This window comes from Trichechus manatus, unplaced genomic scaffold (assembly GCF_000243295.1).
Source record: "Trichechus manatus latirostris isolate Lorelei unplaced genomic scaffold, TriManLat1.0 scaffold00185, whole genome shotgun sequence".
Taxonomy (NCBI): Eukaryota; Metazoa; Chordata; class Mammalia; order Sirenia; family Trichechidae; genus Trichechus; species Trichechus manatus.
The window spans coordinates 3904238-3930014 of record NW_004444121.1 but is presented as its reverse complement, the minus strand read 5'-3'; the positions used below and the strand labels follow the sequence as shown (position 1 = coordinate 3930014).

Genomic DNA, 25777 nt, shown 5'->3' with positions numbered 1-25777 from the left:
TTCATTTTTTGAGATGTTAAAAAAAATAACAGAAATCTGGTTTCTGGAGGAAGAAAGCTCGGGTCCTTGGGGAGGGATGGCGTGGATTAAAACGGTGATACTAAGCAGTAATAGATAACAAAGTTACCCTTTAGGTAGTGGCGACTGAGAGCTAGATCCCTCATACAGAGCTCCACGACAGTCTGAGGTCAGTTAGGTATTATTACCCCTTTACAGACGAGGACAGTGAGGTTTAGAGGTTAGGTACTTCCCTGCGATCACTCGGCTAGGGAGCTGGGATTTGAACCCAGGCGGGTCGGCCTCCCTCTAACTCTGGCCAGACATTCAGGCCTCCGTGCGCTCTGCATCTCCCTCTAGGCCCCTCTCCCACCAGGTCTCCCCCCGGGCGCTCCACGAGGAGACCGTAGAGAAGGGACGGCGGAGCGGGGTGCGGTGGGCTAGGGGGCTCAGGTCTCAGCGCCCTGCCCACGACCCAGAGGGGAACGTGAGCTGGCGGCGGTGAAGAGCCCCGGCGGCCCCTCCCGACGGGACGGGCCGCCGCCCGTTTAGCCTCCTCGCCACTCCTGACAGGGCGATTCCACGACAGCTGGCAGAGCCCGGGCGCTCGGTGGTGACGTCGCCTCCGCCTTTTCTCGCTCTGCGCGTGCGTGGCCCGGCCTCTCGGGAGGCCTCGGGGGAGTGGGCGGGGCGTTGCCCGGGAGACGCCTGCAGCCCCGGCGCAGTATGCAGTCTCCGCGCTTCTCGGCGTCTCGCGCTCTTCCGGCTCCGCCCTGCCGCGGCCCCGCCCGGTCCAGAGGGAAACGGTCGCGGAGCGATGACGTCGCGGGGGCCTGGCCGGGCGTCGCGGTCTCCGGAGATGGAGGAAAAGGAGCAATTACGGCGACAGATCCGTCTCCTGCAGGGTCGGTGGGGCCGGGGGCCGGGGTCGCGCTTACTTGTCTTTGCCCTCCCCTCACAGCAAGCTCCCACACTCCTTCTGGAAAGGGGTCGCTCGCCAGCCATCCCCTTGGGAGCGCTGTCCGTGGTGGGGAGCAGGGCTGGGCAGGGGATGGGGGACCCAGAGGAGCTTCCGGCCGGCCTGGTCAGTCCCCTTCTCTGTCTTCGTCTGACCAACAGCATTAGCCCTTCTGGAGCCGCGGCGGTGATGGTGGGCGCGTCGCTTAGTAACCGGGGCGGCCCCCCTGCTCTCACCGGCGGCCACCCTCGCGTCTCGGCAGTGGGGCGTCTGTCTCGTCTCTGGTCCAGTATGGCCAAGTCCACCTGTGTGTATGTTTGCATGTGTGTCTTCATCGTCTCTTGACACCCCTTCTCTGCATAGTCACCACCCCACATTTGTGTGTCAGGCCCAGACTTCCCAGGCCTCAGCTGTAACACTTCATAATTTTTAGAACCAAGCTGGACTTTCTAAACCTTTTTAAAAAATTCCTATTTAAGGTTATTCCCACGAAGGGAAGACTTAGGGATTTGGAAAATATGTATGAGTCCAGGTGGGCTGGCACCCACTTGGGCTTCTTGGGCTTTGTCATACCTGCCCTAAGGTGTCACCAGGTCTGGACCTGGGCTCTCTGTGGTGGGGGATGCTGATAACTGGGAGGCTGGACACTGACCTGTTGTTTGAGTTGTAATGTCCAAGGTTGTTCCAGCCGAAGGACCTTTGGGGGGCCCTCCTGCACTATGACAGCTATCCAGCGGTCATTTGGCTCCATGCGATCAGGTCTCTCCTCTCTTGTAGGGGAGGACAATGTGTGACATTCCAACAGCTGAATGGTCTGTGCTCCTTGTACTTGCTTTTGCTGATTTCCAGTGCTGAGCGCCCGGGTGTCATTTCTGTGACATTCATTGTGCTGTGTGCTGGGCAGTGGAGATTATTAATCTGCAGTCCTGCCCCCAGGGGGCTTCTTTCTTTCCATCTGTGGCTGACTCATCCCCTAGGTGTCGGGGCATTACAGCATGGGGTTTTTTGATCTCTTCATACTGAGTGATACTTCCTCTCAAAGAGTTGGAGACGCAGTAGACTGGCAAATAGGGAGTATCATAGCATAGGGTCGCCATGAGTCAGAGTAGACTCATAGTATAGGATGACTATCGAATATACTTTGGACTGCCAGAAGAATGAATAAGTCGTTCTTAGAAGAAATACAAGGGATCCCTGGTGGCGCAGTGGTTAAAGCGCTTGGCTGCTAACCAAAAGATTGGCAGTTGGAACCCACCAAGCTGCTTCTCAGGAGAAAGATGTGGCAATCAAGGGTTACAGCCTTGGAAACCCAGTAGAGCAGTTCTACTCTGTCCTATTGCATGGCTGTGAGTTGGAATCAGCTCGGTGGCAGTGGGTTTTCCTGTTGTTGTTTAGAAAAAATACAAACAGAGTGCTCCTTACAAGCAAGAATGGTGAGACTTTGACTCACGTACTTTGGACATGTCATCAGGAAAGGCCAGTCGCTAGAAAAGGACATCATGTTTGGCAAAGTAGAGGGTCAGCGAAAACAAGAGGAACCTTCAATGAGATGGATTGATGCAATAGTCACAACAATGGACTCAAACATACCAACCATCATGAAAACCGTGCAGGACCGGGCAGTGTTTCATTCTGTTGTACATAAGGTCACCACGAGTCGGAGCTGACGCAAGGACAGCTAACAGACAGATACCGTGGGGGCGTGTCTTCAGGATAAGCAGCCAGAAAAAGCCGAGAAGTGGAACTGGTGGGGGAAGGGCTCATGGGACTTGGGACTTAACTGTGGGTCCCAGGCAGGGGGCTGCCAGTCCTCAGAGTGAGATGGTGACTGTGGGCTGTCTGCCAGCTGATGCTCCCCAGGGTGGCTGTGATTGTTGTGGATTCACTTGATTGCACTGTGATTCTGTTTTCTCAGGTCTGATCGATGACTACAAAAACCTTCATGGCAACGTCGCTGCTCCGTGCACCTCAGCTGCTTCCCGGTGGCAGCCACCCGCATACCATAGCACCAGGTCCTTCACCGCCCACTACCCTCGTCCAAGCCGCAGGGGATTTGCCCCTCACCACGGGCCTGCCTGGCGGAAGAAGTACTCCCTGGTGAATCGGCCTCCCAGATCCACGGACCCGCCTGGTGACCGGGCCGCGCAGCCTGCCCTCGGGGCTGGGGCCAGCCCGGGGCCTGATCCCCAGCCCTATGTCCTTGAGAGGCAGGTCCAGCTCAGCCCAGATCAGAACATGGTCATCAAAATTAAACCACCATCAAAACCGGACTCAGCCAGTGCCTCGGAGGCCCAGCAGCATCCTTTGGAGGAGCGTGAGGGCACTCCCTGGAGTGACCAGAGACCCCAGGAGGGCGAGGGCGAGCCCCCTGGTGGGAAGCTGCAACCCTCAAGGCCAGGCAGAGTCAAGGATCGCTGCGGTGGGGAGGACCCCCTGCTGGTCTGCCAGAAGGAGCCGGGCAAGCCCCGCGTAGTGAGGTCTGTAAGCAGTGTGAGCAGGAGCCCCCCAGAGCCCCGGCGGACGGTCAGTGAGGGCGCAATCGTGGTCAAGGCGCGCATCCCACCCGCCCTGCCCCATTGCAGTGGTGGGGCCCCAGGCCGGAAGGTGGGTTTGCACTCTGCAGCCAGCTGTGCTGCTCAGCTCCTCGGGGACGGGAGGGTAGACGCTGGCCATCCAGATCAGCCAGCCCTCTTGGGCTTGGCGGTGGTTCCAGCCCGAGCAACCCCGGGGCCCAGGCAGGCCCGGGAAGCCTCGCTGCTTGTGTCTTGTCGAACCAACAAGTTCCGAAAGAACAACTACAAATGGGTGGCCACCTCGGCCAAGAGTCCCCGGGCCGCCCGGAAGGCCCTCAGCCCCAGAGCAGCTGCAGAGAATGCATGCAAGGCCTCGGCTGGTGTGGCAGAGCGGGCAGGGAAGCCACAGCTCAAAGCTGACGTGGATGCCAAGCCCAAGAAGGCCAGCCCGCCGCCCAAGCCTGGGGCCTCCCCGAGCAAGTACAAGTGGAAGGCCTCCAGCCCCTTGGCCTCCTCCTCCTCCTTCCACTGGCAGCCAGAGGCCGGCCCCAGGGACCGCGCCGGCCTGCTCTCCCCGGTCCTGTCTCAGTCTACCCCAGAGGACAGACCGGCAGCAGGGCCCAGTGGCTCGAAGCCACTCCTTGGGGAGACCCCACTCTTGGGGTACAAGGTGAAGAGCCGCACCAAGATCATCCGGCGGAGAGGCGGTGCCAGGTACGCTTCTGGGCAGGCAGGGTGGGGCCAGGTACTGTCTGGGCGGGCGGGGAGGGCGGCACGCTGGCCCTTTGGCCCCTGGGTTGTGGAGCTTTGGGCAAGTGGCCTTACCTCTGGGAGGCTGCCCCGCCTTGATGTGTAGAGCTAATCGTAGGCCCACCCCAGAGTTGGGGGAGGAAGTGAAGAATGGCAGCTGCACTTATTGAGCGCCTGCTGTGTGCAGGGCCTGAGCTTGGAGTTTTCCGTGTGAGCGTGTTCAACTTTTCTGCGTCTAATGGCAGGACATAGGAGTTACTGTTGTCCCTTAATGATGAGAAAGATGGGGTGCAGAATGGTTCAGGGGCTTTCCTGGGGCCCCGGTTAGGTGGGGACAGAGGTAGAGGCAGGCGCCCCGTCCCTGGTGGGTGCCGGTGGACCCCCACCCCTCCATGGTAAGAGCCCAGTGGGCTGCTGGAGTCGGCTTCCACGGGAAGGTCCCTAGGGCTGATGGGCACCATTTGGGGCGAGGCCAAGTGCCGGGGACAAGAAGATGCAGACACCCCAGGTCTGCCCAGAGTGGCATGTCTGTGCGGGGTGGGCGTGCTTCCTCTAGGTGTGGGGGCAGGGTAGAGTTCAGGTGGGACCCGGGGAGAAGTCCTCTCTGTTTCTCCCGCATCTGCACCTGGGCCACCAGGCTGAGGAGTCTCTCTGGTGGGCTGGAGAGGGCAGCGGCCCAGCTGGACGGGGGGTGCAGCCTCTGGTGGGCGTCCTGATTTGGGCTCTCAGGCTCTGTGTACCCCCAGAAGGAGGCAGAGTCCGCGGGTGACCTTGGCCACAGGAGGCAGAGCGGTGTGCCGTCCCCATGGTCCCCTGGGAGGCTGGGCTCCGAGTCACCTTCCCAGTGCCCTGCCCTGATGGAGCTGTGATGGGCATGGGTCACCTTCCCAGTGCCCTGCCCTGATGGAGCTGTGATGGGCAGGGGCTCCTGCCAGCTGCTCACCGAGTGTGTCTCCTGGTGGCCCACCCCTGTCGGGAGCGGCTGGGCATGGCTGGGCTTCGGGCAGAGGCCTTCCTCTTGTGGGAATGCTGGGGGAGGGGAGCCCTGTGAGTCTTGCTGGGCCTTGGCCTTGTTGGTTGCTGGGACCTGGGTGAGGACAGGTGGGTGGGAAGAGCCACTGGGAGCCTGTTGGGAGCCTCCTGTTTGTTGTCTCTTCAGCCTGCCTGGGGACAAGAAGACCAGCCCGCCTGCCACCACTGCAAAGAGCCACTTCAGCCTCCGGCGGAGACACGCCCCGCGAGGGAAGGGCAGCCCTGTTCTAAAGAAGACCCCCAACAAGGGCCTGCTGCAGGTCACCAGGCACCGGCTGTACCGCCTGCCTCTGAGCCGGGCCCACCTCCCCGCAAAGGAAGGTATGAGCTGGGAGCGGGGACCTGGGGGGTGGCGGGCTGTGCACGTGCTGGGGCCAAGGCGCGGCCCTGGAGCTGAGCCACGGTGCTCCCTGGGTCCTGTCCTCCTTCTGCTTTCCACTGTGAGCCACGTCCATGTCCACCTGTCTACCACACACTGTCCCCGGGCTGGCTGAGAGGGCCCAGCCTGGCAGGCCACAGTTCTGTGCTGTACTTCGGGGGAGTGCTGCCAGACTGGGGGGTGTCCTTCCCAGCGCATTTCTGATGCAGACCCTATGGGGCCTGCATGTCCCTCATGGTGGCAGGGCTGGGAAGGGGTGCAAGGTGGCGCTGCCTGACTCCCGCCAGCCTCCACCTCGTGCAAGGCTCCCCTGCACTTGCTGCATCTTTGGCCAGCCTGGCACAGGCCCTGGGCCGTGGGCCATGTGCTTGGGGCTCCGGAAGATGGGTGTGGAGCTGAGGCTGGGGTTGGGGTGGGGGTGGGAACAGCAGCCGAGGGGTTTGAGGGGACTGATGTGGGTGCAGGAGGCCTGCGGCGCCCCGTGGAGCAGCCAGCCGTGTGGGAGCCTAAGCCTTTGGGTGACAGGTCATCCGGATCTGCAAAGCTGTGACAGGCGGGATCTGGAGAGGTGACAGGCATGTCTGGGGCCAGCAGGCTCGGCACGCTGCCTGGGCTGGACACGGAGGGGGGGCGCTCTGGGGCCCAGTGAGGGCCCAGTGTCCGAGCAGCGCCGAGCCCCCACGTGGGAGCCGGTGGTGGGGAAGCATGGGGTCCCAAGGCCCTGCCCTGGAAGGGTGGATGACAAGGGGAACATTGTAGGGGGAGGCTGGGGCAGGAGTTCGGCCCAGAGACAGCTGGGCCTTCCCGGGGAGAGTCACCACTCTCAGCTTTGAGCTGGCACCATGTGCACGTGTGTGCCTGTGTGTGCATGTGCGTGTGTACGTGTAAACATGTATATGTGTGTGCGTGTGTGGTCTTGTAGTGCCCCAGGGAGCAGACACACAGCCCCCATCTCCAGCGCTCACTCTACTCCAGAGGGAGCAGACACATGGCCCCCATCTCCAGCGCTCACTCTACTCCAGAGGGAGCAAATAACCTGGTCATTCTGGACAGAGACGTGATGGCCCCAGCAGCATGTGCCACAGGGTGGGGGTGGGGCTTCCCATTGACTCACCCGCCCACCCATCATCCACCCACCCATCCATCCACCCACCTATTCTCCCACCCACCTATTCTCCCACCCACCCACCTATCCACCTATCATCCATCAATCCTCCCACCCACTCCCCTACCCACCCATCTATCCATCTACCCACCCACCCATCTACCCATCCACCCATCTTCCTATCACCCCCAACTACCTACACATTCACTCACCCACCTAGCCCTCTATCATCCACCCACCTACCCGGTCACCCATCTACTTATCTACCTATCATCCACTCATCTTCCCACTCACCCACAAACCTACCTATCATCCACCTACCTACACATTCACCCACCCACCTACCTGTCCACCTGTCATCTACCCATCCACCACCCATCCACCCATTCTGCCACCTCCCCACCCATCCACCTATCATCCATCTACCCACTCACCCATCCATCTGTCCTTCCACCCATCTACCCATCATCCATCCATTCATCCACCCACCCACTCACCCACCTACCTGTCGATCCATTCACTTACCCACCCACTCACTCACCTATCATCCACCCCCCTGCCCCTCATCCATTCCTTCACCCAACAAATATGTGTTGACCCCCTTTATGATGGGGAAGTGCCAGGTCTCGGGACACTGCGGTGAAAAGACAGAGGCAGACACTGGTGTTCCCGAGGCACAGACACACAGACGGACAACTACTTTGGTGCCTGTCACAGGTCCCCGGGTGCTTCCAGGTGGGGGTGTGCACTCTGAGGAAAGGACACAGGATGATGTACTGGAGCTGTAGAGGGGTCAGCATTAGCGGGTGGTCAGCGAGGGCTTCTCTGAGGAGGTGACACTTGAACTGAGAGCTGCAGGAGGGGGAGGGGAAGAGGTCGTGGCTCTGGGGGGCACGCTGAGAGACAGGGAACAGAAGGGGCTGTGTGGCGAGATCAGGAATGCAGGGTGGGGGGACCAGGGAGGACCGAGGACGGGTCCTGGGTTTGCGGCAGTGAGTCAGAGACGGAAGAGGCAGTGGGCAGCCCCAAGTGTCCCACAGGCCTTGGGGGTGGGCTGAGGGCTGGTGAGCAGGTGAGCAGGAGCGGGGTCTGCCCTCAGACTGGGTAGGGCTGTGAAAGGTGCTTGGGCAGCGGCGTGCGGTGCGAGACTTGTGTTCTCGTGGCTGCCGGGCAGGTGGCGGGCCAGCAGCATGGCACAGGGACCGCCTCTGGGGACCCCCCCAAGGCAGCGCATGGCTCGCCCAGGCCCCCTTGTTGTCTGGGACCCTGGCGGTGGGGGTGAGGACTGTTCCTGGGCCTGCCACCTTGCTCATGCTTGTTAATGCCGTGGATGTTCCTGTTGAGTGAGGCAAGCCCTCTTAGCTCCTGCCTCACAGTGAGGCCGTGCGCCTCCAAGGAGATGCAGACCCCCAGCGAGTGTGGTCGTAGACAGCAGGGCCAGCGTGTGGACAGGGTGAGCGTGGTCGCGGACAGCAGGGCCAGTGTGTGGACGGGGCCAGTGTGGTCGTGGACAGCAGGGACAGCATGTGGACGGGGTGGGCATGGTCAGGGACAGAGGACCAGCGTGTGGACAGGGCGAGTGTGGTCAGGGACAGAGGACCAGCATGTGGACGGGGCGAGCGAGGTCGCGGACAGCAGGGCCAGCGTGTGGACGGGGCGAGCGTGGTCGCGGACAGCAGGGCCAGCGTGTGGACGGGGCGAGCGTGGTCAGGGCCAGCAGGGCCAGCGTGTGGACGGGGCAAGCGTGCTCGTGGACAGCAGGGCCAGTGTGTGGATGGGGTGACCGTGGTCGCGGACAGCAGGGCCAGTCGTGGACAGCAGGGTCAGCGTGTGGATGGGGCGAGCGTGGTCGCGGACAGCAGGGCCAGCGTGTGGACGGGGCGAGCATGGTCAGGGACAGCAGGGCCAGCGTGTGGACGGGGCGAGCGTGGTCGTGGACAGCAGGGCCAGTGTGTGGACGGGGTGACCGTGGTCGCGGACAGCAGGGCCAGTCGTGGACAGCAGGGTCAGCGTGTGGATGGGGCGAGCGTGGTCGCGGGCAGCAGGGCCAGCGTGCAGATGGGTAAGTGGGCTGAGGCTGCTTTGCAGTTTCTCTTCCTGTGTCCTCACAACGGGCGTTGCGCGGCGAGGCCAGTTTTCCTTGTTGAGTGGCAGGTGGCCACTTCCCAGGTGTCCATGGAAGGACCTTGTCCCCACTGTTGGCTTTTGGCCAGGAAGCAGGGGAACCGGCTCTGGCGCCTTCCCCGGGCTCCCAGCCCCAGGGCCCCAGCTCTGACCCAGGCTTGTGGAGCTGCCGGGAGGCCAGAAGAGGGCGTGCGTGCCCCTCCCATGCCCACAGTCCACCTTTTTCTGGTAATTGATCGGCCTAATTTTCTCTTTATGTGAAAGAAAGCAGGTATCAAGTAATTTGCAGCAATAACCTGCTAATGCTTGGCCAGTATCGAAACTCCCCTGTTCATTTCAAGTGGCAGATAAAACACTAATACATAATTATCTTTGCAAATTGGATTGTTTTAAATAACCAAAAGGCTACGGCCTGGAGAGCGGATCCCATTTCCCCTGAGTTACTATCGCAGCGTAATTGCTGCGTTCAATCAATTTCCCTGGCATTAGAAATTCCATCACAATCAACATTAAGCTTTATTCATTGTGATGGCTAAGAGCCGGGCCATTTCTCCTCTTTTTCTTAACTGGCAAAATTAATCAGGGAAAAGATTTTACACATTTACCCGTGCGAAAGAGGTCAGCTCTGCTGCTATATTGCTCAGCAGATAAGGGGGCTAATAAAAAGAAAATTGAATTACTGATGATCACCAGGAAGCGAGTATATAAAGCCTGGCAATCGCCCGGTTCAGGAAAAGAGAGAATCAATTTTCCTCGGACAAGGTGCGCTCATTTTTTACTTTGGCGCATATTATCAGCGGTTTAATCTGAGAGCGCATAAACGGGGAAACAGGAATAACGAGTCCGAAGGTGTAAAGTGCCGCAGGATAGATGCTGTACACAATTTATTTGGCACAACAGATAATCGCTTTAATTGAATTCGAAACTGCACTGTTCAGCAGCCGTGTGGCCTCTTCTCGCCTGCCTGCGGGGACTGCAGCTTCTGGAGACGCCTCCTCTGCTTGCCCTCTCCTCCTCCCTGCCTGCCCTGCCCTCCCACCCGCCGTGTCATATCCTGGGTCTCCAGGTGGTCAGCCAGAGCCGGACTGTAGCCCGGTGGGGGTGGCGCAGGTGGCCCTGGGTGTCACTAAGGACGGGGAGGGCCCGAATGTGCCTCCGCCTTCCATCTCTTGCTTCCCTTATCTCCCGGGGATGGGCCCGTCGGCAGCAGGGGGTGAAGATGAGGCACCCAGGACAGGGCCTCCTGGCCCAGGGGAGCCGGGCACAGCTGCACTCGCCGAGGGCCGTTCCGGCCTCAGCTGCGGCAGAGCGTGGGCCCCAGACCCCCCTGCATCCTGCTCTGGGTGCACAGACGCTGGGAAGGCATTTGGGCAGAAGAGATGAAAACCTTTATAGTCCTCAGAAATGGTTTCCAGTTTACCACCCATGTAATGATGACAGTTAGCGCCTAAGCCTGCAGTGTTTACGGTACACGCAGACGGCTGCCCTGCCATCGGTCCTCCGTCCAGGTGGGCTCTTTTTCCTCTGGCCGCCACTAGGCTGCCCTGAAGTGCCAGGCTTGGCTGGGCTGCTGGGCTGGCTCCCGGGGAGCTGCCAGGCCTGTCTGGAGAGACTAGCATGCACCCAGGCCGGGCAGGGGCCAGCTCTCCTGCCACGCAGCTCCTAAGTGTCCTCAGGCCTAAGGGGTTGGTTCTTGGTGGCAACAGGTCATGGATTCCTACCAGCTGCCTAGAGATGCCTGCCGCCATCTGCCAGGGGAAGCCAGCCCGCAGGCAGTGCTGACATTACCCCGAAGCCCCGCTGGGGTCTGTGGACACGGGGCTGCAGAGAAGGGTGGAATGGGAGGGCCAGGGGGTGGGGGACTCCCTCCATCTCACATGTCCAGGACAGTGGACATGCCAGTGACGGCCCTGCCCTCATCTCCCTCCCTGCAGCACTCACCTCTGTGTGCCTGGCGCCGGGTGAGGTTTGGGTTGCCAGGCGCCACCTGGGCCGGGCTCTCTGTGCTGGAGCAGCCGGGCTGTGCTCCTCTTGCTGAGCTGTGGGTGATGGGAAAGGGGTTTTCACCACGTGGCCCCCAGCCTCTACCCCAGGTGGTGGTGGCAGCTGAGGCGCTCTTCTGGCTGGTGTCACTGCACTGGGCCACGTCCAGACCTCACCCTGCCTGAGCAAGGTTGTCCGCCAGAACGACACCCGTCCCGGCTTCATTGTTCCTCTGAGGAGGGTTAAGGTGCTGCAGAGCCCCGGGTGAGCACTCTCGGCTGTCACTCCTTAGGCACACGCCGAGCTCCCTTGGGGCTGGGTGCACCCTCTGGGAGCCCTGGCCAGGCCTGTCCAATTCCCTGGGTTGGGGTCTTCTGGTTGTGTGGCCTGCCTGGCTGGGTGGTCTGCACAGGACAGACCTGCAGACGCTGGTCCTCGCGCGCCCCCTCCTGGCCCCTTGGGCAAGTGCGCCTGGCCGGCTCTCTGGGCCGCTTCTCTGGCTTGAGGTTTGAAGGCCCTGTCTGGGGTCGCACCAGAGGGGTCCTGTGTCCTGGCGCTTTCCTACGCCTGCAGCCTGCCAGAGTAGGCCCTCCGCGGCAGACTGGGTGCTCTCTGCACCGCCGTCCTCGCAGCCCTGGACACCAGGCATCGGACACTGCTTGAGCCTCCGCTGAGAGGCCCGTCCCTCCCTCACTGCCTTCTTGGGCTCACAGACATGTACCGGGCTCTCCTGAGCAGCTGGTGGCTTGTGGGGACTCGTGCCGCTCCTACAGGAAGGCCGCTGTACTCCTAACTCCACTCCAGGCAGCTCCTCCGCACAGCCGTCCGGGGAGCTTTTTAAGCGTTTGTCACATCATGCCCCCTGAAGTCCTCCTGTGGGCTCCTCGTGCCTTTGGTCCTGGTGTTCCAGCTCTGGCCCGGTCCCTTTCTGATTGGGCCCGCCCCCACTGACGCCGCCGCCTCCACTTCCTCTGATGGCTTCGCCCCCTTTAGTGGTCTCACCCCCTCTTACGTCCTGTCCCCTCTCTGATGGCCCTACCCGCTCTAGTGGTCTCGCCCCCTGACATCCCGCCCCCTCTACTGGTCCCGCCCCTGACATCCCACTCCCTCTCTGATGGCCCCGCCCCCTCTACTGGTCCCGCCCCCTGACATCCCACTCCCTCTCTGATGGCCCCGCCCCCTCTACTGGTCCCGCCCCCTGACATCCTGCTCCCTCTCTGTGGCCCCGCCCCCCTACTGGTCCCGCCCCCGGCAGCCTGCTCGCTCTCTGACGGCCCCGCCCTCTGACCCCGCACACAGACCTGATCCTCTGGGGCTCTGTCTCACCCCGAGAACCTGGTCTGTAGGGGCGGACTGTGTACCCATTACCTCACCCCAGGCAAGGAGGACGCCTTGGTCCACCAGAGAGGTCTGGGAGACAGGGCTGCGCTGGGGCTGAGTGGGCAAAGGGTCCCTAGGGCCCCCGCCACCGCCTGGGACCAGTGGTCCCAGGGGCACAGGGCCGTGCTGGGCGAGGGTCTGCCACTGCAGTCTTTTCTCTCTGATTCTGCCCCAAGCCTCCCTGGGGCTGTCGCCCTCCCAGGAGGCCGTCTAGGGGATTGGGACTCCTGGGGCGCGGTCCCCCACTTGCCAGCATGCAGCGGACTGTCAGGCTTCACAACAGCAAGCACCGTGAAAGGCCAGGAGAGTCGTTAAATCTGGAGTCCTGCTTCCATCAGGGAAAAGAAAATGCTGAGTTAGGCACTGGGCAGGCAGCTGCAGCGCCCGCTCGTCTTGCATAAATTATCCGACGTGCAGAGGCCTCGATTTCATGCGCCTCATGGCCGTGCCAATTAGTTATTCCGCGGGAGTCGGCTTGGGGTGCCTGGGTGTGCCCACATATGTGCTGCGCCTCCTCTTCCCCTGTGGATCTGGCCCCACAGCGCCGTAGAGCCAGTGACCGGGTAGCAGAGTCCAGGGGTCCCCTGCCCCTACGTGTCCTTCTTGTCCCCAGAATCCCTCCCCAGTGGACAGCCACCGCATGTGGGATGAGGCAGCCGCTTTTCCCTCTGTGGCTGCCGCTGGGGTGGGCTCTCTCAAGCTGCCTGCCAGTTTGCCACGGACAGCACACAGGACATGTGGCTGCATGCACGCTCTAGGAGGCGTCCCGTGATGCCCGGCCTGTCCCCTTCCCAGTACCTCCGTCTGGGGTGTGCTCCAGAGAAGGTCCCCTGCGCAGGGTGAGCTGCCTGGTCAGGCCCGAGCTGGCCGCCATGCCTCTGCCCTGCACCCTGGGATTGCAGGGGCAGCCGCGGGGAGGGGCAGCCGCGGGGAGGGGGAGGGCTGGTTAGGTCTTGCTGAGCAATTACTGTCCAGGCACTGTGCAGGGAGTGACCCATTCCCAGGGGGACGCTGAGGTCGGTGAGCGTGAGGAGCCGGTACTGTGTCTCTGCAGGGACAGGGGGATGGCCTTGGAGTCCAGCTCACTGCCTTCCTTCCCTCTGCCCTGCCAAGGCCCCCATGTGCCTTTCTGGGGCCCCACCCGCTTCCTGGCAATCGTTGACTGGCCCGAGGCGCTGTGCCGTGGACCCTAGCAGAGGCCGGTGTGAACCTGTGGCCCTTGCTGCCCATCCCTGATGCCCCGCTGGCTCAGCCATCCTTCGGCCTCCTATAGACCATTCTTGCCTCCACACTTTGCTCTCCTCCATGCCACTATGTGCAGTACGGTCTCAGCCCTGCTACACTGTGGGAGCCAGGCCTGGCCCGGAAGCGCTTTTCTTTCTGTGCCGGCTCGACCTTCCCCTCCCAGTGTCGGCCAGCAGCCGACTGTCACTCATGGAGCAGAAGCTGGGCTTGTCAGCCAAAGTGAAGACAGGGCCGGAGTGGGCTGCACGGGCCAGCAGTCCATCGGGGTCCAGATGGAGTTGTGGGCAGGCCTGGTAAAGGCCTGGAGGGGCAGCCCACCCTCACTGCCCCGCTCACCCGGTTCCATGAGGCAGGCCTGCTCTCTGGCTGATGGCCGGCCCTGCCACTGGCCTGGGCCGCCCTCTTCGTGAGAGCCCCCTAGGCCCACAGGAGCTGCTTGTGCAAGCTGCTTAGAGACAGCACACACAGCCAGATCAGTGTTGGGGCCTGGGCTCTGCTGGAGCCGCCGGCAGCCAGCCCGTGCCCTGGGTGCCCGCGCCTGGTGTCCTCGGTCTGCTCAGCCACCTCCTTGTCGTTAAGATGGGCAGGTGCTCCGCGAGGGGGGGAGGGATGCAGCTGGTGGGCAAGGACCCAAGGGAGGACTTGGAGGAGCTGTGTCCTGCTGCCCCACCCCTACTGAGTCTCCAAGAGCCTCATCCGCCTCTACTGGGGGCCTGGCTCTGTGCCGCCCTCCCGTGGCAGTCGGGGTGGCACCAGTCACCCTGTGGGGCACAGCCTGACCGCCCCTGACCTCCAGGCACAGCCTGGCCTGAACCACAGCCCTGACGCTAGGGGATGCACAGCTGGGCGGGCTGCCAAGCTGGGGTTGGGGGGCAGCCTGAGCCAGGTCCAGACAAGCTCCCTACCCTCTGAAAGAAAAGGAGAACACATGTCTGTCCATTTTCCCGAAATGCTGTTCTCTGGGGGTCCTGCGTTCTGCTTCTGCAGGCCGGGCTGGCTGCCCCTCATCTTCCGAGTCCTCAAGTCCCGACGTCAAGCAGAAAGGCAGGGAGGGGCTGGGCCGAGAGCTCTGAAGGCCCGACCTCGGCCTCCACAGGGCTCCTCGGGCCACGGGCTGGCGAGGGTGGTCATGCTCCCGCCTCAGGAGCTGTCCCCTCCCAGCCGTTCCCAGGGCCCTGCTGCTCCTCCACACCAGGGCCCCTTCTATCCCGTGTTCTCTGTGTAGGGCCCTCGGGGCTGCCGTGGGGTCAGCATCCTCTGGGCGTGTGTATGTTCTTGACTTTGGCCCCAGACAGTACCACACTGGTGGCCAGGGAGCAAGAGGCCAGGAGGGGGGGCTCCTGTTGAGGTCTGAGCTGCCCAGGCAGGCCAGTCAGCCTGGACTTCAGAGAAGGGGCAGACCAGATGGTTGGTGATTGGTTTTCAGTCCTGAGGGGCTGGGGTTCCTCAGGTGCACATTCGGGGGTGGGGGTGGGTGTTTGGTCAGAGCTGAGCAGAGCAACGTGGTTGTGCCATGGGGCTCCAGGCTGTTGACAGGGGCAGTTTCTGAGGGTCCCTGAGGAAGCAGCTTCAACGAGTGGGACTAACTGTTCCCGGGGGGCAGGTGTGGAGGCAGCCACGGACAGGAGCTGAGCTGGGGCTCCCAGGCGGGCTGGGCTGCAGGGCAGATGCTGCCCTCAGACTGGGCGGGTGGGCCAGCGAGCGGCCTGGGGTCTGTGCCCAGTGCTGGGCGAGCTTGCAGGGCGGTGCTGGCGGCCCCGGGGCCCCAGGAGAAGCCTTGCAGTTTCAGGGGCAGCCTTAGGGCAGTGGGCGCTGGTGTCCAGACCCGTGGGAAGGAGTCGGGGTGGGGGTCTCCCAGATGCTGGACAAGAGCTGGCTGCCTGGGGACATCCCGGGGGTGTGGGGTGAGCACAGGCCTGGGGGTCTCTGGCTGAGCGGGCTCCCAGTGGCAGTGAGGAGGAGGAGTTGCCCCGGAACCTGTCCATGTCCCATGCCCTGAAGCTCCACATGCACCCAGGCTCCAGAAAGGAGACTGGGGCCCCCAGGGCAGGGAGAGCTGAGAAGGCCCAGCCATGGGCGTCCATACAGCTGTCTCCCCATCATAAGGTTGGGGCTCAGTGCGTAGAGTTGATAGGATCTGCAGAGGAAATCAGGCAGATAAGGGACATAAGTGAGGTGGCATCTGCCCGTGACCGGCCCGGGGTCTGTCCCCGTCAAGGCCCTCACTGAAGCCTTCTCTGCCTCAGGCTTTCCTTGACCACCTCCTGTGCCCCCAGCCTGCCTGGGGCTGAACTCCAGGTCCCCCAGCTGCCTAGAGGTGCTGCCGCTTGGGGATGGTGCCGAGAACCTGGTGGAGCCTTCTGGAAAGGGCTGGAACCCAGCGCCCGGTCCCCCTGCTGAGCCCTTCCTCCAGTCTCTGTGCCGCCCCCGTCTGCGTCGTCACCCGAGCTTTGTGCTTCTTCGACACTGGGTCCGCGCCGCACGGAGCCATGATGGGATCTGGCAGCTTTCCTCCTCATCGTCCTCCTTGTTTGGCAGTGGAGCAATTAAGCGTGCGGCTTGAATGAGGCATGTGGTGTGGCGTCCCCCAGAGTGACTGGGCCCTGCGGGGTGTCCTAGTGGTGCAGGAGGGGCCACCCGGCCAGAGTTGTGCTGAGGCCCCTCTGTGCCAAGGGGCCTGTGTCAGACAACAGTGTCATCCATGTGGCTGGGATTTGAAGGGTCCCTGTGCTGGCCCTCCCGTTCTGTGGCTGGAGGAGAGACCGCCTGCCCATGTGCTGGGCACCAGGCGTCTGTCCCTTGGGTGGGGTGGGGGAGATGCATGAGGGTCCTGGTGCCACCCGTGTCCCCGCTGCACGCCTTGGCGCCTTCACCAAGAAGATGGAGGACAAGCCAGGAGCACTTTGTGGCAGGGTTGTTATGAAGGTGAGTGAGCTGTGTGAGGCCAGGTGCTCAGGGTGGGCCCATCCCCGCCGTGGTCCTCCATGGATGCCGCCCCCTCCCCCACGTCGTCGCCCTGTCCCTGCTGTGGCCACACCCTGACACGCCACTCCTGCGCCTGCAGTCTGTCCTCACGCTGCTTCCCTGCCTCTGCCCTGCGGGGCTTGTGCTGCTTTACTGCCCCCACCCCCACCTTGGGCCCCACCCTACACTTCCCCAGCCCCCGTAGGGTGCTGCATGGACCGCCCACCCCTGCTCCCTTGGTGGGAAGGGTCTCCTGGGAGGAGCCCAGGCTGCCCAGGCAGGCAGGTGGTTGGGTCCTTGTTGAGAACCCTCTGGGGGGTGGCCACTGTGGCCGTTCGTGTGCCCATGGCCAGCAGCCAGTGAGTGGAGTGGTTAGCACTGCCTGTCCACCTGCCAGCCACCTGCCACCTCCCTACCCAGGGCCTGTCCTCAGTCCCCCCAAATGCTGCCAGCTGTTCCGTCCCTTCCCCAGGCCAGCTGCTGTACCCACTCCTCGAAGTGCTGACCTCGCCCCTTTGTGGCAGGGTCCTGGGGCTGTCTAGCTATTAGGAGTCAGTGGTGCACATGGGGTGACCGGGTGGAGAGAGAGCTGGTGGCTTGTGGAATTGCCTCCCTCTCCTGTAACTGTGGGCCAGTTCTGTCCGGGGAAGCTAGTGTGGCTGGCTTCGCGTTACCTGGGGGGTGGGCCTGCCCTCGGTCAGGGCCTGGGCACTCCAGGCGGCCTTCTCACCTATGATTGGTGTCAGGGACCCGGCACGTAGGTGGGGGGACACAGCAGCGAGCAGGGCAGATGGAGGGGTTGTCTGAGCTTGGGCACTGGCATGGCACAGGACCTGCTCGAGAGTAGCTGCATGTGGGCAAGAGGGGCAGCCGGCTTCCAGCCTGGGCAATAGTGTGAGGGGGAGGCCAGCTGCCCCAGCCAGGGGAGACAGGTGAAGTGTGAGGGATCTCCCTGAGGTGCTGCCATGGCCAGGCCACTAGAGGGCGCCCCCCAGGACACTGGAGCTCTGGCGGGAAGCCTGTGGCCAGTGTACTCAGGCGGGGCCGGAGCTTTGAATTGGTTCTTCCTGGTTCAGTCATGGCCGAGCAAGGACATTGGAACAAACCTGAATTTTTTAAATTTAGGTGAATCAGGACCATAACTGGAACAGGAAAACTTACGGGTCAAACCTCTACTAGGAACTTAACCTGCCTCTTAGAAAACAAGGACAGGGTGGGTGTTGCACAGCAACCAACTCTCTTGGAAAGTCTGAAACAGCGGTGCCCTGCTCAAAGCTGGCGGCCAGCCTGACTGCTTTGACTGTGTGTCTCTGTCTTCAGTCCCGCCAGTGACCTCGTCTCCTGCCCAGGCTCCTGAAAGGGCTCACTAGGTCTCTACTGAGTCTCCCGTTCCAGGGCTTTGACCTCTAATTTTTTCTGTTTCGGTTATCGTTCTGGATCACCCAAATTTTTAAAATTTAAAAAAATTTCAGTCTCTTCTAGTTTCACTTTGTCGGCCATGACTGATCCAGTTTGAACTGGTTAGAAACGCTGCTCAGGGCCACGTTGTAACCGTTGTCAGGAGACCCGCTCTTCGCAGGCAAAGGCCTCCCTCCATGAGTGCCCGGGGACTCTGCCTCCCGAGGAGGGGCCTGAGCCCCGTGCCTGGCACGGTCCCTGTGCACGTTTGTTGAGTGAGTCAAGTGTTCCTGCCCGATGGTGGCGTCACTGCTGCCCGTCGCCCTTCACCAGGGCAGGCAACAGCTGTGGGCGGCCTTCCTTGGGCCACGGTGTAGGCCTTCCCTGCCTCCCAGGGTTTATAGTTGTTGTAAAAACTCTGTCCTGAACTTTTCAAACATTTAATTGTAATAATTCCGTAGAACACTGTTAATTTTTCTAGTTTTTTTTTTTTTTAATTGTAAAAACGTAGATAACAAAACATTTGTCAGTTCAACATTTTTCATGTGTTTTTATGTTTATAATGTTTCTGGCCATTTGGTTCTAGTGAAGAGATCCATGGATGGAAGCTAAGAGGGGACAGAGTCTGCAGAGCCGCCACAGGGGACAAGCACGGCAGGGACCCTTGGGCCTTGCTCCGCCCTGCGCAGCCCTGCCCCCGGGCCCAGCCTCGTCCTGCTCTGCCCCCCTCTCCTGTCTGTCCATCCTTGTTGCCGCTGCTGCCAGAGAGGGCAGAGGTGCCACTGCTAGGGGCAGAGCGCCTGCCGTGCTCACCCGTCCCGGCCTGGGAGGGTCCTGTGGGCCTGACTAAGCTCTTGGGGGCACGCTGCTGGCCCTGTCCTCTCGGGGACCCAGTGGAGCACAGTAGTCGGGGGGCCCTGCCCGCGGGCACATCCTCTCCCCCCGGGCACTCTGCTCTAGGCAGACGGGCGGGAGGTAGGAAGGTGCTCACCCTCCCTCGTCCCTCCCTGCTTTTAGGCAGGAGGAGCAGTGGTTAAAAGGGGTGGGGAAGACCCGCCTCCCGTAATCTATAGCACCTGTCAGGGAGCACGTCCGCCGTGTCATGCAGACGGGTTAGGTGTCAGCGTGGATCGATGGCTGCGTGCGGTAATTACAGGGACTCGCGGCTTGCGGTGCTCGAGTGAGTCTGAGGAGAGGGGGTCTCAATCTCTCCTCTAATAGGGCTGTGACAGGCCGCCGCCGCGCGTCTCGCCTGACAGTGCTGTCATTAAGCACCAGGTAGTGGGATGTGGGGGACACGGGCCCCGCACGGGAATGGTGCTGACAGCGTGATTTGTCATTGCTGCATCTGGACCCTCACACTGCAGCGCGCACGGCTGCTCGGCAGCTTGCCGGCCTGTCGGGGCTGTGGCCGTGATTGGATAATCCATGAGTGTTTGTAAGAGACAGACCCCCTCCCCCGCGTGGCGCTGCTGAGGCCAGTGGCCCTCTGGTGCACCCAGGGTGGGAACCCCCACGGGATCTGCCTGGGAGACCTCATTCGGTCTGTGCACCCTCCCCCGGGGGCCGGTGGGTTGGCTCCTCCCCCATCTCTGCTGTGGACGGGGTGTGGGTGTGCAAGCGTGCATGCAGAAGTGTGCATGTGTGTATGTGCATATATGTGTGCATGTGTGAGTACACGTGGGTGCGTGTGTACACGTATGTGCACACATGCCCACACCCTGGGGCCAACTCATCTTGGACGCCAGTCTCCAGTGTTGATTCTGAGCGGGAGAAGGAGGGGCATCCCTGCGGCCACCTGTGGGTGACTGAGTCTCTTGCTCCAGTGGGGCCCTGCGCATGCTCACCTGCTGATGTGGGCTCTGCGCGGGGCCTGTTAGTGGGCAGTGAGGGGCGGGAGGAGGGACCCTTCACTGCTGTCTGCTGAGCTGTGCAACCCGTTCACACTCCCGAGGGGCTTCCCTAGGCACAGAGCCAGGGACTCTGGGCACCTGGGGGGTGGGCTGTGTGGTGAGGGCGGCTCCTGGTCCCTGGCTGCCCGCCCACCACCCCCACGGTCACGGTAACCACGGGCCTGAGCCATCGATGCAGGCGGGCCTGTGCGTCTGAAGTGCTGGAAGCAATCAAAAGGAGGAAAAGTGGAGTGATTTATTAGGCTCATAAAAATTCATACTTTGTGACTCCAGTCATCCCACCTCTGAAGCTTGTTAGAGCGCACGCCCTGGCAGCTCCTCAGCGCGGGTGTTCATCAGCCCCCCGTCTCGCCGCCATCCCAGCCCCTGTGTGTACATTAATATCCTTCCCCTCGGAGGGGGTGCTCTCTTACAATAACGAGGGCCAAGTCAGAGGGGCCTTGTGGGCGAGGCAGTGGGGCAGTGGGCCTGGCCAAGGAGGGCTGCCTGGGGCTACGCTGGGCTGCATCGTCTGTCTGCACGTGCAGGCTGGGTCTGCAGCCTGTTTCCCAGCACCTTTCATGGGCGAAGGGATACACTCCCTCCTGCTGCGGCCGTCCAGGCTGGCATCCTCCCTGTCCCTCCTTTCTGGGACCCCAGCCCGTCCCATCTCACCCTGCTCCGTGGTGGTCCTGCAGCTCGACTATGCGTCTGAAGCTGGGGATTCTGTCATGCGGGGAGGGCTCAGTGGCCCTTGATAAGGTTGTGCCACTGGACACTTCCCCTCCAGGCAGTGGACGGGTGGTCTGGCCTCCTGTGGGGCCCCCCGAACCAGCTTCCCCTCTTCCTGGCCAGGGCCCCTCAGAGTAGCCCTGCCTGCCTCTAGCCACCACCTGCAGGGAGCTGGGCGGCGCAGATGAGCTGTGTCATGCATGGCTGCCCCTCGGGGACAGTGGTGCTCATCGACACTAATCGCCCACACCCCCGCGGTGCCCTGCAAGGTCCACGCTGTGAGCCGGCTGACTGCATGATGGAGGGCTGCGGGGCAGGGGGACGCTTCAGGTCTCCACTCGAGTCTGAGGGGGCCCATGTGTGGGGGGAGCTGAAGGCAGGGAACTGACCTGTGCAGGTGGGCCGGACGGCGGGCCTACCTCTCATGGGGGCGGTGCCACGAGCCCAGAGTCTTCTACAAGCCTGGAGCAGCCGAGCGGCAGGCAGGCCCTTGGTGCATCCAGCATCCGGGGAGATGAGCTTGTCGGCGCCCAGGAGGCAGGGGCCCTGGGTGGCACGTGCCTTGTCCCATGGCCACAGAGACTGCAAATAGGGAGGGTGGCCACAAGGAGGCCCAAGAGATTAAATGATGATCTGCAAAAGGGGCTTCGGTGGGAGAAGGCAGGCAGGTGCCTGGCTAGAGCCCAGGCAGGGGGCTGGCTCCCATGGGTGAGTTCAGGTGCCTTCCCTGCCACTGTGGAAGTGCTCTCCCACTCCAGGCAGCTGGTGTGTAGATCCTGGGGGTCTGCCCGTCGGGAAGGCCTCAGCCACTGTCTAGTTGCCCCTGGTGAGCCCTCCAGAGCACTTCACACAAATAATAAGAGGGTAGACTTAAACCCGAAGATGTCACTCGTTGCACTAAACGTAAATGAGCTAGATGCCTTAATTAATAGACAGAGATTATCAGACTGAAGAGAAAAACTAAACCTAACCATGTGCTGCTCTCAAACAGAAGGACACAGGAGTAAAGTAAAAGTCTGGAAAAGCTACACTGTGCGAACACTACCCACACTGAGATCATACGAAGTGGATTAAGGCACAAAGCAGTTGAAGAGGCAGAGAAGACATTACAGTCTTGAGGGCCTCCATCCGCCAGAAGGAGAGAGATGTCCATGCTCCTGGTAGCACAGCCTTGTGTGGTAGAATGCTCTGGAGCCAGCTGCCAAGCTCAAATCCTGGCTCCTGGCTCAAGGGCTGTGTGATCTTGGGCAAGTTACTTGTCTTCTCTGAGCCCGTTTCCTCACCAGTACGGTGGGGATGCTGATATAGCTCGCCTATGGGGTGAAGAGGGGTCACACAGGATGTGTATGTGGCAGGTGCCTGGCATGGCAGCTGTTGTGGTTGTTCTGGGGGGGCCCTGGGAGGCACATGTGAGGGCCGACCCCAGTGCTTGTCAGCAGGGCAGCACCTGTTAGACTTCCGTTCTCCGACCCCTCGAAGTTCCGCTCACTCTCTGACGGGCCCGGTGCAGGACGGGAATGCTGTGTGGTGCAGCCTGAGTCAGAGGCTGGGGGGCCATGGTTGGGGGTGGGCCTGGGAGCCGGGGGGGTCAGCAGTGAGCAGGGTGGGGCAGGGGCGCTGGGGGAGTCTGGGCTACGGCCTCAGGCGGGCTCTCCCCCGGGCGGGTGGTGTGTCCGGGACAGGGGCCTGAAGGCGCTGGAGGGGCTGGAGGAGAGGGGCGAGGGTGAGGGCCAGATGGTGGGCATGTGGCCTGGGCAGAGGTTGGGTCCAGTGCCCCCGGGGTAAGATGAGACACAGTGTTGCAGGTGGAACGTGCTGAGGTTGACGTGGTGGCTTGGTGAGCTGTGCGTATCCTGGGCTCTGCTCCATCACAGAAAGTCCTGATCCCAAGGACTTTCCAGACAGCCCCTGGGGTCTGCCCTCCTCCAAGCCCGAAGCCCTTGTCTTCCCAAGGGCAGCCCTGGCGTCCTTGCCTCGGACCTGCACAGTGGGAACTCAGGGCCCAAGTCAGTCTGGCTGGGCCGAGCACACCGTGCCCTGGGCAGCCCCTTAGCCTGGGAGCAGCACTGGCTGCACCGCCTTTGCGAGAGGTGGAGGACCCTGCCTGCGTGTGGCCGGAGCAGTGAGCAGAGAACCTGCCGCCCAGCCCGGCAGCTGCTTAGGTACGCATCACGGTTCACAACGCAAGAGCACCTCAAGCTACTTCAGGCTGCTCAGGAACGCACGCTGCACGCCCACTTGCATGTCTGGTCATTTTTTCAAGAGTGCAATTTAGCTGTTGCTCGATGTGGCCCCATGTGAGCCGGCTGGGGCAGGGTGGTGGTGGACCCCTAGGCTCGTGTGGGGACTCCGGCACAGCAGCATCCATACGCCTGCCTCGAGCCCAACAGCCTTCCGTGGGCAGCTTGCTGCAGCAGCCCAGGCGAGTCCTCAGGGTGGGCAGGTGCCTGGGTGGACACTGGGTTGTGGCCCCTGGCCCCCCACCCTACAGCAGTGAGGGCCCAGAACCTCAGGGCTGACCTCACCAGGCCTTGCTCTCCACCCACTCCCTAGCGCCCTTGTCTGAGGACCACGCTGGCTCCCCAGCACCTGCCGTTCATGGATTCACAGAGCTGGACCCGGCCTCTCCGGCCGGCCTGGTGCCTCCATGGCTGGTTCTGGCTCTCCCACTGGGACTCTGCCTGGTGGCTCTGCGAGAAGGGCCCGTGGGCCGCGTGTGGTGTCCTTGCTGGCCTGTGTGGTTCCAGGGAAGGGGCTTTCAGGGTCGGGGGCACATCACTAAGCCCGGCAGAGGCCTGCTGTGCGGCTCTGCCCCTTCGTGCTTGGGCCCTGCCTGCTCCCGGGCAGAGGTGCTGGCGTCCTTGAGGCCTGGGATGCCGTTGGAGTCTGTCTAGGGACTGTTGTGGGTCGGGCCCTCCTTCGGAGCCAGGCTGCTTCCGTCTGCACCCTGGGCCCGGACAAACCGCGGGGCGGTGCTGGGGCCGCACTGCAGAGGCACCTCCCGTGCCATCCCAGGAGCAGCCTTCTCGCGCCTCGGGCGGTTCTTTGCACAAAGCAGCAATTCCAGTTTCATCTTCTCCTTATTCATTAGCCAATTGTGAAATTAGCAACTCATTTTCTTGCTAGTTATTTCCCTTCGAAGTTCCATAAAAATCTGAACTCCTTCGCAACTGGCTCTCTGCTGTGGAGCCGAGCGAGCACATATGTGACCTCTGCTTGACTCTGGCCGCCCTCTGCGGTGGGATTGTGGGCACAGCTGGGAGGTGAGTCCCCCAGGCTGGCCCGTGGGGGGCCGTCGCCTACAGCCACCAGGGCCTGCCAGCCCCAAGAGGGCCTGGTACTCGACCCCCTGGAGCTTCTGCCTGGGCACGTCAGGCAGTGAGGTGCTGGATCAGGGCCGCTGTACCAGACGGCCGGCTCACCTTGCCCAGCCTGAGCCGCGGGGCTCAGGGAGTGAACCCACGTGACACACTTGTGCTTGGTGCTGATGGGAAGGCTCCTGGGGGCTTTGTGACTGTTGTCCCCGCCCTCCCAGGCCACCCACCCTAGCCACCTGCTGAGTGTGCACTGGCTGGCCGCGTGGAGGGGGCTGCGGTGGGAACACCCAGGAGAGCTGGGCCGGCCCAGTGCGGTGCTGCAGGCGGGAGGCAAGCCAGTCTGACGGATGGGGCTCATATCCATTCACATATGATGCCAGCAGTTTTTTGTAGTTTGTCTTTCATTGCGGCAGTAAAGTTTTTAATTAGGAAAGCTAATGAGATCGATTAGTCATTAGCAGTGACCTCAGGATGGCGGGGCACGGCCGTGTGTGTAGGCCTGATAACGGGGACGCAGGGGCATCGTTTGCAGTAAAGGCACGAGGGCTTGATTTGAGTGAAATGTGCCACAGGGAATACATCATGCGGAGAAAAAAATTACAGCCCTGGGAGGCTGTAATGAAGGGAATTAAACTAACATCCTATCTAAATAACATGATTATCTATATAAAACCCCTCAGCCAGCAGAAGTAATGGGGAGTGTGCTGTGGTGGGGCGGCCAGGGCTGGGTGCAGGCCACTCAGGGCCAAGGCCTCAGCGCCTGCCCGTGGCTCTGGGGGGCCGTTCCCCCGGGAGCGGACGGTGCCTTTGTGGGCCTGTGTGCAGCTCAGGTGGCCAGCTGCAGGCAGGAGGCCCCGGGGCTCGGCTGGGCCTGGCCACCACTGTTACCGTCTGCTCTGTGATCCTTGTCACTTGCCACCCCGACTCTGGGCCCCTGGGTGCCAGGCAACATCAGCCCAGCCTGGACATGGCCCCGTAGGACACGCCTCACCTGTCCTGTTTAACACATTCACTGTGCCCAGCACTCGGGCACTTGATGCAGGCATCCCGACAAGTCCCTGCCCACAGGCCTGAGCTCAGCGGTTACTGGGAAAGGTGGGCGTGTGGGTGCTGTGAGGGCTGGAGGGGGGTGGCCACAGGCCCTGTGGACAGCGTGGGAGTGTGCAAGCCCCATACCCGGTCACGGGACCTCCTGTCTCCCAGGGAACCTGCGCTGACTTGACGTGATCGTTGGGTTGTTGTTAGGTGCTGTCGAGTCAGTTCGTACTCAGGGGACCCCATGGCCAGCAGAACGAAACACTGCCCGGTCCTGTGCCGTCCTCACAGTCACTGCTGTTTGCGCCCATTGTTGCAGCCACTGTGTCAATCCATCCAGTTGAGGGTCTTCCTCTTTTTTGCTCTCTACTTTACCAGGCATGCTGTCCTTCTCCAGGGATTGATCCCTCCTGATAACATGTCCAGAGTACATGAGACCAAATCTCACCATCCTCGCTGCTAAGGAGCATTCTGGCTGTACTTCTTCCAGGAAAGATATGTCTGTTCTTCTGGCCGTCCGTGGTGTATCCAGTGTTCTTTCCCAACACCGCAATTCAAATGGGTCAATTCTTCGGTCTTCCTTATTCATTGCCCAGCTTTCACATGCATATGAGGCAATTGAAAATATCATGGTTTGGGTCAGGTACACTTTAGTCCTCAAAGTGACAGATTTGCTATTTAACACTTTAAAGGGCTGGAGGGATCTTTTTTTTTTGTGTGTGGCTTTTTTCAATTTATTTTTTATTTTTGCCTTTTTTTTTTTTTAATTGTATTTCAGGTGAAGGCTTACAGAACAAATAGTTTCTCATGAAATAGTAGTACACATATTGTTTTATGACATTGGTTAACAGCCCCATGACATGTCAACCCTCTCCCTTCTCGACCTTTTTTCTTGGTGAAAATACACATAGCCAAAGATACACCATTTCAAAAATTTCTACATGCACAGTTCAGTGACATTGACTACGCTCTT

At 61.3% G+C, this 25777-nt stretch overlaps 1 protein-coding gene across 1 annotated transcript in view; it reads left to right on the top strand.

Annotated features, from left to right (window-relative positions):
• The first annotated feature begins 774 nt into the window (after positions 1–774).
• ZC3H3 (zinc finger CCCH-type containing 3) overlaps positions 775–25777 on the top strand; it is a 90291-nt gene continuing 65288 nt past the window's right edge. The window contains exons 1-3 of the mRNA XM_023741614.1: positions 775–902; positions 2871–4182; positions 5378–5571. Coding sequence (XP_023597382.1) covers positions 815–902; positions 2871–4182; positions 5378–5571 — 1594 coding nt within the window. The 5' untranslated portion in view covers positions 775–814. The remainder of the gene's footprint in view (positions 903–2870; positions 4183–5377; positions 5572–25777) is intronic.